The sequence below is a fragment of the Chiloscyllium punctatum genome, chromosome 49, assembly GCF_047496795.1.
Source record: "Chiloscyllium punctatum isolate Juve2018m chromosome 49, sChiPun1.3, whole genome shotgun sequence".
Classification (NCBI taxonomy): domain Eukaryota; kingdom Metazoa; phylum Chordata; class Chondrichthyes; order Orectolobiformes; family Hemiscylliidae; genus Chiloscyllium; species Chiloscyllium punctatum.
Window position 1 is genome coordinate 47,396,081 of NC_092787.1, and position 13,787 is coordinate 47,409,867.

The 13,787-nt window shown below is 45.2% G+C and overlaps 1 protein-coding gene across 4 annotated transcripts in view; it reads left to right on the forward strand.

Annotated features, from left to right (window-relative positions):
- abca2 (ATP-binding cassette, sub-family A (ABC1), member 2) overlaps nt 1–13,787 on the forward strand; it is a 548,786-nt gene that overhangs the window by 345,541 nt on the left and 189,458 nt on the right. For all 4 annotated transcript variants that reach the window (XM_072566424.1, XM_072566423.1, XM_072566425.1 and 1 more), the window contains exons 15-16: nt 788–890; nt 10,899–11,013. In XM_072566424.1, coding sequence (XP_072422525.1) covers nt 788–890; nt 10,899–11,013 — 218 coding nt within the window. The remainder of the gene's footprint in view (nt 1–787; nt 891–10,898; nt 11,014–13,787) is intronic.

Consider the following 13,787-nt stretch of genomic DNA (forward strand, 5'->3'; position numbering starts at 1 on the left):
CTGAGATTTTGGACAGTACTGACTAACGTACTTGGGTAACAACTGAGGAAATATGAGGGAATTCATGCCTCTGCTAATGTCTGGGTAACTATATTAATGTCCACACCTCTCAAGATGTTTTAAAAGGACTGGTCCACTTTGCGATGACCTCCCAAATGCATACCCTGACCGCTTCAATCCTTCCCCCTACAACCAATCTTTGCAATCCACTGTCCCATTCCCCACCTTCCTGTCTACCCCCTCCCCTCTGCCCTCAATATCCCTGGCTTTCCAAACTTCATGATTCCTCTCAATCATCTCCCTCCACCCTTCCCTACCCCAACCCAACTCACCAGCTGCCACCCTACCCTACCCAGCTGGTGTCCTGCCCACCCTGCCAGCTTAACCAGTCATTTCACCCACACTGATTCAGTAAGATGCTGAAAACCATAATTAAATGTCATGCGGGCATTTCAGTAAGTCAGTGAATTTACCAGGTAATAGCAATGAGTGCAGTACAAAGGGAGCATGGCTGAGGCTTCTCCAACATTAATGCTGTAGGAGGAAGGATTCCAAAAGAAGATATACTCGGTGTTTCTTAAGAGGCTTGGAGAAATACAGAGCACCATCACCAGGTGAGAAAGGAGGAGGAAGAGTGACAATCCAAGGGTGATTGCCAATCTTGGAGGATTCTGGCCTGCAGACACTTTGATGTTTTAATGCGGGTGGGAGTTAAATCTCTGTAGTTATTTACAGCCTTCCTTTGGATTTAATGTACTGTGATCATTTTGTCTGTCTCTTCCTCTAGATATGATGGAACGGGCCATTATCAATACATTTGTAGGACACGATGTGGTGGAACCTGGGAACTATGTCCAGATGTTTCCCTACCCCTGCTACACCAGGGACGAGTGAGTATTGGCCAAGAAAGTGATGGATGTGGATACAATTGCAACATTTGAAAGCCATTTGGAATGGTACATGAATAGAAAAGGTTTGGAGCGATATGGGCCAGGGGCAGGCAGATGGCATTGGTAATTGGCTCAGACTAGTACCATGCAGGACCATGTCCGTCCCTTCAGAAAGGATATCATTGCACTGGTTCACTTCACTGATTCCTGGGATGAAGGAGTTTTCTTTTGAACAAAGATTAGGCAGGTTGGTCCCATTTCCATTTGGAGTTGAGAAGAATGAGATGATTTAATTGAATCACAAAGGCTTGAAAGAAACATTATAGAGTCATAGAGATGTACAGCACAGAAACAGGCCCTTCGGTCCAACCTGTCCATGCTGACCAGATATCCCAACCCAATCTAGTCCCACCTGCCAGCACCCAGCCCATATCCCTCCAAACCCTTCCTATTCATCTACTCATCCAAATGCCTCTTAAATGTTTGTGAAGGCATTGAGAATTAAAGAATATGGTTTAAAAATTAACAGGTTCCCACGTATGATAGAGATGTACATAAATATTATCTCTTGAGTGCTGTTAGTCTATGAAATCATTTTTCTCCAAGATGTGGTTGGGGTTATGTCAATGAAGGGGTTATGAAATTACACTTGTGGGGAGGGGGGTGGTGTTAGGTCACAGTCAAAATGGAGTTGGAGCCATAATTGGATCAGCCATTATTCTGCTGTGTGTCAGAACCGTCTTGAGGACCCAAATGATTTACTCCCACTTCAGTTCTTTTGTTCTTGTGTCTTAAGCATTCAAGGTTGAATTGTACTACAGGGTGAAGGGTGAATAGCTAAGGTCATGTGGGGACGTGGTAGGCAAGTGTGATGAGAACTACTTGCTCATGGGGACAGTAAACACCAATGTGAACTAATTTCATAGAAACCCTACAGTGTGGCAGAGGCCATTCAGCCCATCGAGTCCACACCAACCTTCCAAAGAGCATTGCAAGCACACCCGACCCTCCCTATCCCTGCAACTCTGCATTTCCTGTGGCTATTCCACATAGTTTGCACATCCCTAGACACTCTGGGCGATTTAGGTTTGATTCTACCCTCAGGTGAGGTTCTGTGTGGAGTTGATGCATTCTCCCCGTGTCTGTGTAGGTTTCCATTGGGTACTCCAGTTTACTCCCCACAGTCCAATGATGTTCAGGTTAGGTAGATTGGCTGTGGAAAAGGGAGTAGGGATAGGGTAGTGGGGGTTGGATCTGGGTGGGAAGTTCTTAGAAGGGTCAGTGTGGACTCGATGGACTGAATGGCCTGCTTCCACACTGTAGGGGTTCAATTATTCTAAGTAACTAATGCTGAAAATTGCTGGAATTGTTAGCTGATAAGAGTGAATAGCAGAATGATCAATCACTCTCATTAATCACAGATTTAAGGATAGAAAAAGACGCAGGAATGATAGAGAAAGAAATTAAGTCAATTAGATTAACACCAGGTCCAGGAGAACCAACAAGGAGTGGGGGATAAAAGTAGAATTAAGAGAGAATGAAAATAATAAAAGGTAAGCAAAGAAAAGAAATCTATTTAGGAAAAGTTTCATCACCTTGAGGAATGAAATGCCACATTTCAGTTGACCCTTTTCTGAGCAGCCAACGTTAAGAAATGTGACAGTACCATAAATCAATTTGCTACTTTCTCGAGTGGCTTTAATTCATGTTTGCAGCTCAAATGTAACAAATCCTTGTAAGATTGCTTTGTCTATTTGCAAAGTGGAGCGGTGCAATTGTATGTCTAGCAATTTGTGATTTGCAGCTTGGGGCGTATCTGGTACATTTAAAATGTTTTTGTCCACACCGATACCTGTCTCTCACTAGGGTAGTGCACTGGAAGTCAAGTCTCACAATTCCTGAAGTTGTTAAAAATGTGAACATTTGTTTAAGCCAGTGAATTATGTAAAGTTGCCTGACTATCTAATTCAGTGAATAGCTTTTTAATATTACAATTTTCTTTTACTTGTCAACACAATTTTTAATCAATGGAAGGAAAGATTAGTTGAATTGCTAATTTATAGCTCTATAACTTATACCTGGCCAGTTTTAAAATGTTTGCTGGTTTTCTCATGCACCTGTGTCACTGTAACTTCAGATATCGTGTGATCGTGTTCTACCCTCTACAGCTCAGAGCTGACTGCTCTGTTGCCTTACCACTATGTCTCCCTTCCTCAGCAGGCCCTCGGAACTGAGGGTGACAAGGTCCCAACCTGGGGTAATGCAGGATCCACACACCTAGCCATCGGGGGCAAGTCATGTTTAAGAAGGTGTTCAGATATTTTTATGCTTCTTCCATTTGGCCTCCACCTGCTCCTGTTGAAGATTTTGTTTCTGGAGTACAGAGCCCAGTTCTGGTCACCCAGCTATAGAATTATTATTATTATATTTATTACTAATGATGATCAATAATAATGATCATTATTATTAAGCCGGAGAGAGCTCAGGATGTTGCTGGGTAAGATGCTGTTCGGAGGGTCAGTATGGACTCCATGGGCTGAATGGTCTGCTTCTACCATAGGGATTCTGTGACTGGTGGCCTGAATCAAATGAGCGCACGCATAGCGTTCTCTTTTTGCAGTTCCATCTGTTGTGTAGTCACTTGATAATACAATCCTGACAGCATGCTGGCACAATTTGAGAACTGTTTGTGAAAGCAGTGCCCACTTGCAGTAAGTCCAACAGCTTCTGATAACGAGAACTCTGTCTTAGTTGAGACAAGGGGACAGGACAGCCTTGCCTTTGCTCTTCCCTAGTGGTCATCTAATCTAAAAATACAGCATTGTTCACATCGTGCAGCATTGCGTAGCATAGAAGAGCTTTCATTTAAGAATGATCATTGGGGAAAGACGAGGCAATATTGTCATGTTCTCTTGTCTCAACAAAAACAAAGCTGCAGTCGTGAAAAGTAATTTGATTTTTTTACCTGCTGATAAACCTTCAACAAATAGAAGCATGTACTAGCTCCACAGGTCAGATTTTCCAATGAATTTCAGGATCCAGTGTCAGGATCAAATTGAGATCCTGGGTCCGCGCTTACTCGCAGAGCACCTGTTGGGACAATCTTCCTCATTGACCAAAGGACAGTGAGTGATAAGAGGCATGTCTCCATTGTGAGATTTTTAAACGTTGTTCACTCATGGGCATCACTGGCCGAGCCTGCATTTATTGCCCGTCCCTAGTTGTCTTTGAGAAGGTGGTGGTGAGCTGCCTTCTTGACCACTACAGTCTCAGTGCTGCAGGTAGACCCTCAATGCTAATAGGGCGGGGTGGGGCGTTCCGGGATTTGACTCAGCAGCAGTAAAGGAATGATGACATACTTTGAGGCCTTTCATGCCTCAGACACGTTCCTGGGCTGTGAAGCCTCCCATCCTGGCTTCCCAATCTGCTGCAAGAAAGCTCAACCCATTGAGATTGCAGCCTTGCTTTGGGTAGGTAGTTTGGAGGAAAGACAGGGATGTCATTCCATAGTGCCGGATTTCTGGTGAGGCCACACAACCAATCTTCATTCAGACATAACCTTCATTCAAACATGTCCTTCACTGGGGCAGTGCAGCGGCTCAGTGGTTAGCGCTGCTGTCTCACAGCGCCAGGGACCCGAGTTCGATTCCAGCCTCAAGCGACAGTCTGTGTGGAGTTTGCACATTCTCCCCGTGTCTGTGTGGGTTTCCTCTGGGTGCTCCGGTTACCTCCCAACAGTCCATAGATGTGCAGGTTCAGTGAGTTGGCCACGCTAAATTGCCCACAGTGTTCAGTGATGTGCAGACTAGATGGACTAACCATGGGCAATTCAAGATTACAGGGATAAGATAGGGGTGTTTTCTGGGTGGGATGCTCTTAGGAGGGCCAGTGTGGATTCAGTGTGTCGAATGGCTTGCTTACACACTGTAGATTTATGATTCTATGATGTGGTGTGAACCTTGTTCACCTTAACTGGTTACTAACCTTTGCAGAATGGGCAGCTAGAATTCATTCTCCATTGCCCCCAGGAGACCTCCCTAGTGGTGAGCATGGTTTATGGAGCTGACCCAAAGGTGGTTTCTTCCAGCCTCTGTCATTTCCCTGTGCCCTCCCACACCCAAACCTTTTTCCACAGGCTGCAAGAGGTCAGCAGGGCATGAGCCAACTGGGGCTGAGATGATCAACCACATCTAAAGCTCCTCTCATTGCAAGCGATATGAGTAATTTTAGAATTTGCACATAATGTGCGTTCTGTGACTAACCTCCACTCCCTGCATTACTCTGGAGACACAATCCTGCTATAGGGAGAAAGGGAGGACAGCAGATGCTGGAGATGCTTAAGTGTGTACAAGAAAATTTTCTGATTCAGTATGTCGATGTACCTACTAGAGAAGGTGCAAAACTTGACCAATTCTTGGGAAATAAGGCAGGGCAGGTGACTGAGGCGTCAGTGGGGGAACACTTTGGGGCCAGCGACCATAATTCTATTTGTTTTAAAGTAGTGATGGAAAAGGATAGACCAGATCTAAAAGTTGAAGTTCTAAATTGGAGAAAGGCTAATTTTGATGGTATTAGGCAAGAACTTTCGAAAGTTGATTGGAGGCAGATGTTCGCAGGTAAAGGGATGGCTGGAAAATGGGAAGCCTTCAGAAATGAGATAATGAGAGTCCAGAGACAGTATATTCCTGTCAGGGTGAAAGGGAAGGCTGGTAGGTATAGGGAATGCTGGATGACTAAAGAAATTGAGGGTTTGGTTAAGAAAGAAGGAAGCATATGTCACGTATAGACAGGATAGATCGAGTGAATCCTTAGAAGAGTATAAAGAAAGTAGGAGTATACTTAAGAGGGAAATCAGGAGGGCAAAACGGGAACATGAGATAGCTTTGGCAAATAGAATTAAGGAGAATCCAAAGGATTTTTACAAATACATTAAGGACAAAAGGGTAACTAGGGAGCTAATAGGGCCCCTCAAAGATCAGCGAGGCGCCCTTTGTGTGGAGCCACAGAAAATTGGGGAGATACTAAATGAATATTTTGCATCAGTATTTACTGTGGGAAAGGATATGGAAGATATAGACTGTAGGGAAATTGATGGTGACATCTTGCACAATGTCCAGATTACAGAGGAGGAAGTCTTGAAACAGTTAAAGGTGGATAAATCCCCAGGACCTGATCAGGTGTACCCGAGAACGATGTGGGAAGCTAGAGAAGTGATTGCTGGGTCTCTTGCTGAGATATTTGTATCATCGATAGTCACAGGTGAGGTGCCAGAAGACTGGAGGTTGGCAAATTGGTACCACTGTTTAAGAAGGGCGGTAAAGACAAGCCAGGGTACTATAGATTAGTGAGCCTGACCTCAGTGGTGGGCAAGTTGTTGGAGGGAATCCTGAGGGACAGGATGTACATGTATTGGGAAAGGCAAGGACTGATTCGGGATAGTCAACATGGCTTTGTGTGTGGGAAATCATGTCTCACAAACTTGATTGAATTTTTTGAAGAAGTAACAAAGAGGATTGATGAGGGCAGAGCAGTAGATGTGATCTGTATGGACTTCAGTAAGGCGTTCGACAAGGTTCCCCATGGGAGACTGATTAGCAAGGTTAGATCTCATGGAATACAGGGAGAACTAGCCATTTGGATACAAAACTGGCTCAAAGGTAGAAGACAGAGGGTTCTGGAGGAGGGTTGTTTTTCAGACTGGAGGCCTGTGACCAGTGGAGTGCCACAAGGATCAGTGCTGGGTCCTCTACTTTTTGACATTTACATAAATGATTTGGATGCAAGCATAAGAGGTACAGTTAGTAAGTTTGCAAATGACACCAAAATTGGAGGTGTAGTGGACAGCGAAGAGGGTTACCTCAGATTACAACGGTATCTGGACCAGATGGGCCAATGGGCTGAGAAGTGGCAGATGGAGTTTAATTCAGATAAATGCGAGGTGCTGCATTTTGGGAAAGCAAATCGTACCAGGACTTATACATTTAATGGTAAGGTCGTAGGGAGTGTTCCTGAACAAAGAGACCTACGAGTGCAGGTTCATAGCTCTTTGAAAATGGACTCACAAGTAGATAGGATCGTGAAGAAGGCATTTGGTATGCTTTCCTTTATTGGTCAGAATATTGAGTACAGGAGCTGGGAGGTCATGTTGCGGCTATGCAGGATATTGGTTAGGCCACTGTTGGAATATTGTGTGCATTTGTGGTCTCCTTCCCATCGGGAAGGATATTATGAAACTTGAAAGGGTTTAGAAAAGATTTCCAAGGATGTTTCCAGGGTTGGAGGATCTGAGCTACAGGGAGAGGCTGAACAGGCTGGGGCTGTTTTCACTGGAGTGTTGGAGACTGAGGGGTGACCTTTATAGAGGTTTACAAAATTATGAGGGGCATGGATAGGATAAATAGACAAAGTCTTTTCCCTGGGGTTGGGGAGTCCAGAACGAGAGGGCATAGGTTTAGGGTGAGAGGGGAAAGATATGAAAGAGACCTACTATCACACAGAGGGTGGTACGTGTATGGAATGAGCTGCCAGAGGAAGTGGTGGAGGCTGGTACAATTGCAACATTTCAGAGGCATTTGGATGGGTATATGAATAGGAAGGGTTTGGCGGGATATGGGCCGGGTGCTGGCAGGTGGGACTAGATTGGGTTGGGATATCTGGTCGGCATGGACTGGTTGGACCGAAGGGTCTGTTTCCATGTTGTACATCTGTTTGACTCTATGACCTGATGAGATTAGATTGCCTACAGTGTGGAAACAGGTCCTTTGCCCCAACCAGTCCACACCGACCCTCTGAAGAGTAACCCATCCAGACTCATTTCCCTCTGACTAATGCACCTAACACTATGAGCAATATACCATGGCCAATTCCCCTGACCTGCACATCTTTGGACTGTGGGAGGATACCGGAGGAAACCCATTTAGACGCTGGGAAAATGTGCAAACTCCACACAGACCGTCACCCTAGGCTGGAATTGAACCTGGGTCCCTGGTGCTGAGAGGCAGCAGTGCTAACCACTGAGCCACCATGCTGCCCAACTACGGCATAATAGGACAAAAAATCAAAAAGTGTGGCACTGGAAAAGTAGTACAATATCTAATCCTCTTTTTGTACCCTGTCAAAAACTTCCACATCATTCTGCAAGTGGGAACCAAAACTGCACACAGTACTTCAAATGTGTCCAAAGCAAAGCTTTATAAAGCTGCAACATGATTTGCCATCTTTATACTCAGTGCCCCAGCTGATGAAGGCAAGCATGCCATTTGCCTCCAATACCACCTTATCCATGTATGTTGTTCTCGACTTGCACCCCATGATCCCATGCATTTCAATGCTCCTCAGGGTCCTACCATTTACTGTATGCTTTCCTCTTGCATTTGACCTCCCAAAATGCATCACCTCACATTTGTTCAGATAAACCCCATCTGCCATTTCCCTACCCATCCTTCCAACTGATCTATATCCTTGATGACCTTTCTCACAATCCACAACTCTACTAACTTGCATGACATCTACCAACTTCAGAATCAGACCACCTACATTTTCATCCAAGATATTTATACAAACAGCACTGATCCTTGCAGAGGACAACTGGTCACAGACCTCCAGTCAGAAAAGCACTCTTCACGATTATCCTCTGTCTCAATGACCAAGCCAATTTTGTATTCAACTAGCCAACTCCACTTCCATGCGACTTAATCTTATATACTAGCCAACTATGAGGGACCTTGTCAAATGTTTTCATAAAGCCCATGCAGAAAACATTCACCGCCCGACCCTCATCCATCGACATTCACCGCCCGACCCTCATCCATCGACATTCACCGCCCGACCCTCATCCATCGACATCCACTGCCCGACCCTCATCCATCGACATCCGCCGCCCGACCCTCATCAGTCGACATCCACCGCCCGACCCTCATCAATCGATATCCACCGCCCGACCCTCATCAGTCGACATCCGCCGCCCGACCCTCATCAGTCGACATCCACCGCCCGACCCTCATCAATCGACATTCACCGCCCGACCCTCATCAGTCGACATCCGCCGCCCGACCCTCATCAATCGATATCCACCGCCCGACCCTCATCAGTCGACATCCGCCGCCCGACCCTCATCAGTCGACATCCACCGCCCGACCCTCATCAATCGACATTCACCGCCCGACCCTCATCAGTCGACATCCGCCGCCCGACCCTCATCAGTCGACATCCGCCGCCCGACCCTCATCAATCGACATTCACCGCCCGACCCTCATCCATCGACATCCACCGCCCGACCCTCATCCATCGACATCCACCGCCCGACCCTCATCCATCGACATCCGCCGCCCGACCCTCATCAATCGACATCCACCGCCCGACCCTCATCAATCGACATCCACCGCCCGACCCTCATCAATCGACATCCACCGCCCGACCCTCATCAATCGACATCCACCGCCCGACCCTCATCAATCGACATCCACCGCCCGACCCTCATCAATCGACATCCACCGCCCGACCCTCATCAATCGACATTCACCGCCCGACCCTCATCAATCCACATCCACAGCCCGACCCTCATCAATCCACATCCACAGCCCGACCCTCATCAATCGACATCCACCGCCCGACCCTCATCAATCGACATCCACAGCCCGACCCTCATCAATCGACATCCACCGCCCGACCCTCATCAGTCGACGTCCACTGCTCGATCCGCATCAATCAATTTTGTCAATTCCTCAAAAACTCAACCAGGTTTGTGAGACAAGACCTCCCCTGCATAAAGCATCCACACGATCTGTAATAAATTCACGCTTCTTCAGGTCAAGTAAATCCTGTTCCTTAAAATCTTCTCCACTAATTTCCCTGCTCACTAGACAATATGTTCCACAATTAGCCCTGTTGCCCTTCTTAAACAAAGGCATGTCATTGTTTATTCTTCAGTCGTCTGGGACCTCAACTATGGCTAAAGCAGATACAAAGATCTCTGCTAAGGCCGCAGTGTTCTCCTCCCTTTGCCTCCTTCAGTATCCTGGGGTGGATCCCTTGGACCCTGTGGACTTGTCACTCTTAATGTTATATAAGATACGCAACATCACCTTTTTAATATCGATATGCCCCAGTGTATCAAGGTACCCCGCTCCAAACTTGCCATCATCCATTGCTGTTCTCGGTGAATACTGATGCAAAGTACTCGTTAGGTAGTTGGGGTAAAACTGCCTTTTCCACAAAGTGATTTGGTCTTCCTTCCCATCCTCTTGGCTATTACACAGGACAGTCCCCATTCCAGGAGAGTTTCACTTGGGCCGTTGTGAGTTTTTGTGATCCTGACCAAAACTGCAAGTCGTACCCTGATTCCTAGTGATGTGCCTGTTTGTCTTTTCCCTTCTCAACTCTCATCAGCACAGCAATCTAGATAATTTGACGTGGAGGTGCCGGTGTTGGACTAGGGTGGACAAGGTCAAAAGTCACAGGACACCGGGTTATAGTCCAACAGGTTTATTTGAAACCATAAGCTTTTGGAGCCCCTGCTCCTTCCTCAGCAGCTTGTGAGAAAGATTACATCAGACACATAATTTTTATAAGTAATACATTCGCATAAGTTGTATGACCCTTTAATCTTTTACTTATAAATTCTGTGTACAATGTATTCTCTCCCTAGCTGCCTGGGAAGGAGCTTGCCGTTTCAAATAGTCCTGTTTAGTTATAACCCGATGTCGTGTGATTTTAGAAACTTTGAGCAATTCTTAGAAATGAGGTGCTTGCTGGGAATTAGATGTGCCCTCTCTTCACCTATCTATTTTACTTTTGGCCAAAAGGGTTATTTTGAAAAATTAGCTTCATGCGGAGCTCAGTGTTCATGACACACATTAGGGTGTCTCTCATTGTTCCTACATATCGGTAGGAACAAGGTAACAAACGATTAGTTGAAGGTTGATCTGTACTACTGGATATTGAGAATAAATCACTATTTAAAGAAAAAAATGCATTAATAAAATTATCTTCCTTGCCTTTTTTGTCCAGCTTTCTGTTTGTGATTGAGCACATGATGCCCCTCTGCATGGTTATATCATGGGTGTACTCAGTGGCCATGATGATTCAGCATATTGTTGCAGAAAAGGAGCACAGACTAAAGGAGGTAAGGTTTGATCGTGTATTCAGCAGCATCTTTTTCATAAGGCTGAAATAACTTTTCATGACAAGCATTTACTGTTTAGAACACACTCTTTTTACAATGGGGCTGAGAGATGATTAACTCCCATTTTCTGCCCATGTGAAGTTGCCACTACCTTGACTGATTGAGGATTGAGCATTCAATATGATGCTAGTTGGGCACCCCGCACTTTGATAGTTGCTGTCAGGTATTTAAGTCTCCATCTTCCATTGCAAACAAGGAGGTTCCAATCCAGTAGAAAGAAATATAGCATTTATTGGGATAACTAGAATGCCTGACAATCTAATAACGAGGGGGTGTCAGGATGGAAGGGGTCTGTGATCTGCATACCAACATATTTATGTTCAGTTATGATTCATAGTTACTCAATAATCAACCAGGTACCAGATGCAAATTTGACTGTTGAAATTGAAGACAGGAATCTCAAGAGGGATTTGGACTTTTACACAGTCCCATCGGGAGAAAATTGTTACGATTGCGGGAAAGGATTATAATTTGTTGTGAGGATAAACAAACTGACACTGAGGTACACATGACAATGGAATTCAGGCGTTCTTATTCTCTCTGTCATCATTCCTTCTCCAAAAATTCCTGAGTTCAGCCTGTGCTTGACTGTTCAACATGTCGCATATTGATACCTGTGACTTCAGTGAGTTTTTGAAAGATTGAATAGGCCATCATTCTTGAATTTTTTGTGAATGCTAAATATTTGATTCATAATTATATTTCATAAAGCGCCTTCAAACTGCATTTTAACTGATATTTATTTAAATCAGCTAAGGTTTGAAGACCAATTTTTGGAACATGTGTTACATTTATTCAATGTATTTCAATACAAATGGCCTAAAATTATTAGATCTATTTAATTTTCAGTCCAATTATTTGCAGAGTTTTATTTCTATGATCTAACTGCATTCAGATGCACACACTGTCAGTTTTTGGATTTCTGAATCGCAGCATTGAAAGCGATATGAGCTTTGTCCAACCTGTTTGTTCTCTCTGTTCTGGACTGTAGTGTGTCACAAAGCTGGCCCTTTTTTCTGAAAGCTGTTCCTTTCCTCAAGAATATGGTGTTCTTGATTTTTTCAGAGGGGTCATAAACAGGCCGGGCTCCGAAACGGCTGGGTTTGGTACAGAGACGAAAGGCCTTTTTGTTTATACTTAAACAGATGAGACTTTAGGCCAAAGCTTTTATGTTTTTAGAAGTAACCTGTAATAGTCAAAGGGGAGAGGCCAACTCTCCAGCTGAGTAGTTCAATCCAGAACTAGTTAAGGAGTTGAGTTGTGGGCTGTGTGGAAACAGGCTGCTCGACTCTCTCTCCTTTTGCCCTTCTAACTTAGACCTGTAAACCTTTGTTTTATTTTTACTGTGTTTAAGGGGTTTGCTTATTAGGGCTGTTGTGTAAATTTGGAACAGCATAATTACATCTAGTTTGAATAGACTGAGTTCTGTAGGAGTTCTTTATTCTGTTTTTTTTGTGTTTCATTGTGTAATTTTGTGAATAAAGTTTTGTCTCTTTTAAACCTGGCTAACTTACTCCAACCAATTTTCACTGTACTCTTATCGAAACAAATTGCAAAGTTATGGTCTGGGTTGACTGCTGAAGAACATTTCGAGTGGTCTGGCCTAGTCCATAACAAGCATGACCGTGCATCCCCATACAGGAGGGAGAAGGTTGTCTATCATAACCCCTCAGCTGGAATAACTAATCCTGCTCTGACGTTGGGGTCTGCTTCATGCTGTCCTAGTTACCTCAACCATGTCAGTGTCAAACTGTGATATTAAACACAATTATTTAAAATTGTTTTCGGTATTTCAAACTTTTGAATCACACGGAATAACTTGTAACTCATCACCAACTGAAGACGTCAGTGTATGAAAATCTCATTCCAGCTCCCAACTTCAGAGAGCTACTGAATGGTGAGGTTAATATCCAGGTAACTTAAATTGAGCCCTGACCTTCCCTCCCCAAGTTGGAAGGATTCTCTACGCAACTTTGACAATTGGCTATGCACAGGTCCAGTTGTCGGTCAGGGGCAATGGATAGAGTTGGGGTTGTGGTAGTGCTGGGGCTATCGGGGTAGTTAGAGTTGGTGCAGGGAGGTAGAGCATGCCAAAGGGGTTGGCAGACTGAATTAGAAATCAGGGTGATGACCCCAGAAGAACTGACAGGTTTACTAGCTGTGGAAGTAGGTTGGTCAGAAGGCCTGCCTGAACGATCTAGTACTGTACCCAAAATTTAACAGTAAAGGGTAAAACATGAATCATTCACCCAACTTTCACCCTCCCCAGATACCATCTGCATGCCTCAACATGCTGCCTTGTGCCCCTCCTTGGCTGCACATTCTCTCCAGACCAACCTACACTCCTTGCCAATCTCCATGGCACTTGTCCCCTCCATGTCAACCTGTGCCCCAGCCCCCATGCCACTTAGTGTCAACCCATAATTACCCCAGTTCCAACCTTCCAGCCCAGCACCAGCCTCATGACCTGTCAATCTTCCTTCCCACCTATCCGCTCCACCCTCCTCTCCGACCTATCACCCTTATCCCCACCTGCATCCGCCTATTGCACTCTCAGCTACCTTTTCCCCAGCCCCACCCCGCCCCTCCCATTTATCTCTCCACCCCCGAGAGTCCCGCCCTCATTCCTGATGAAGGGCTCCGGCCCAAAACGTTGATTCTCCTGCTCCTCAGCTGCTGCCTGACCTGCTGTGCTTTTCCAGCAACACACTCTG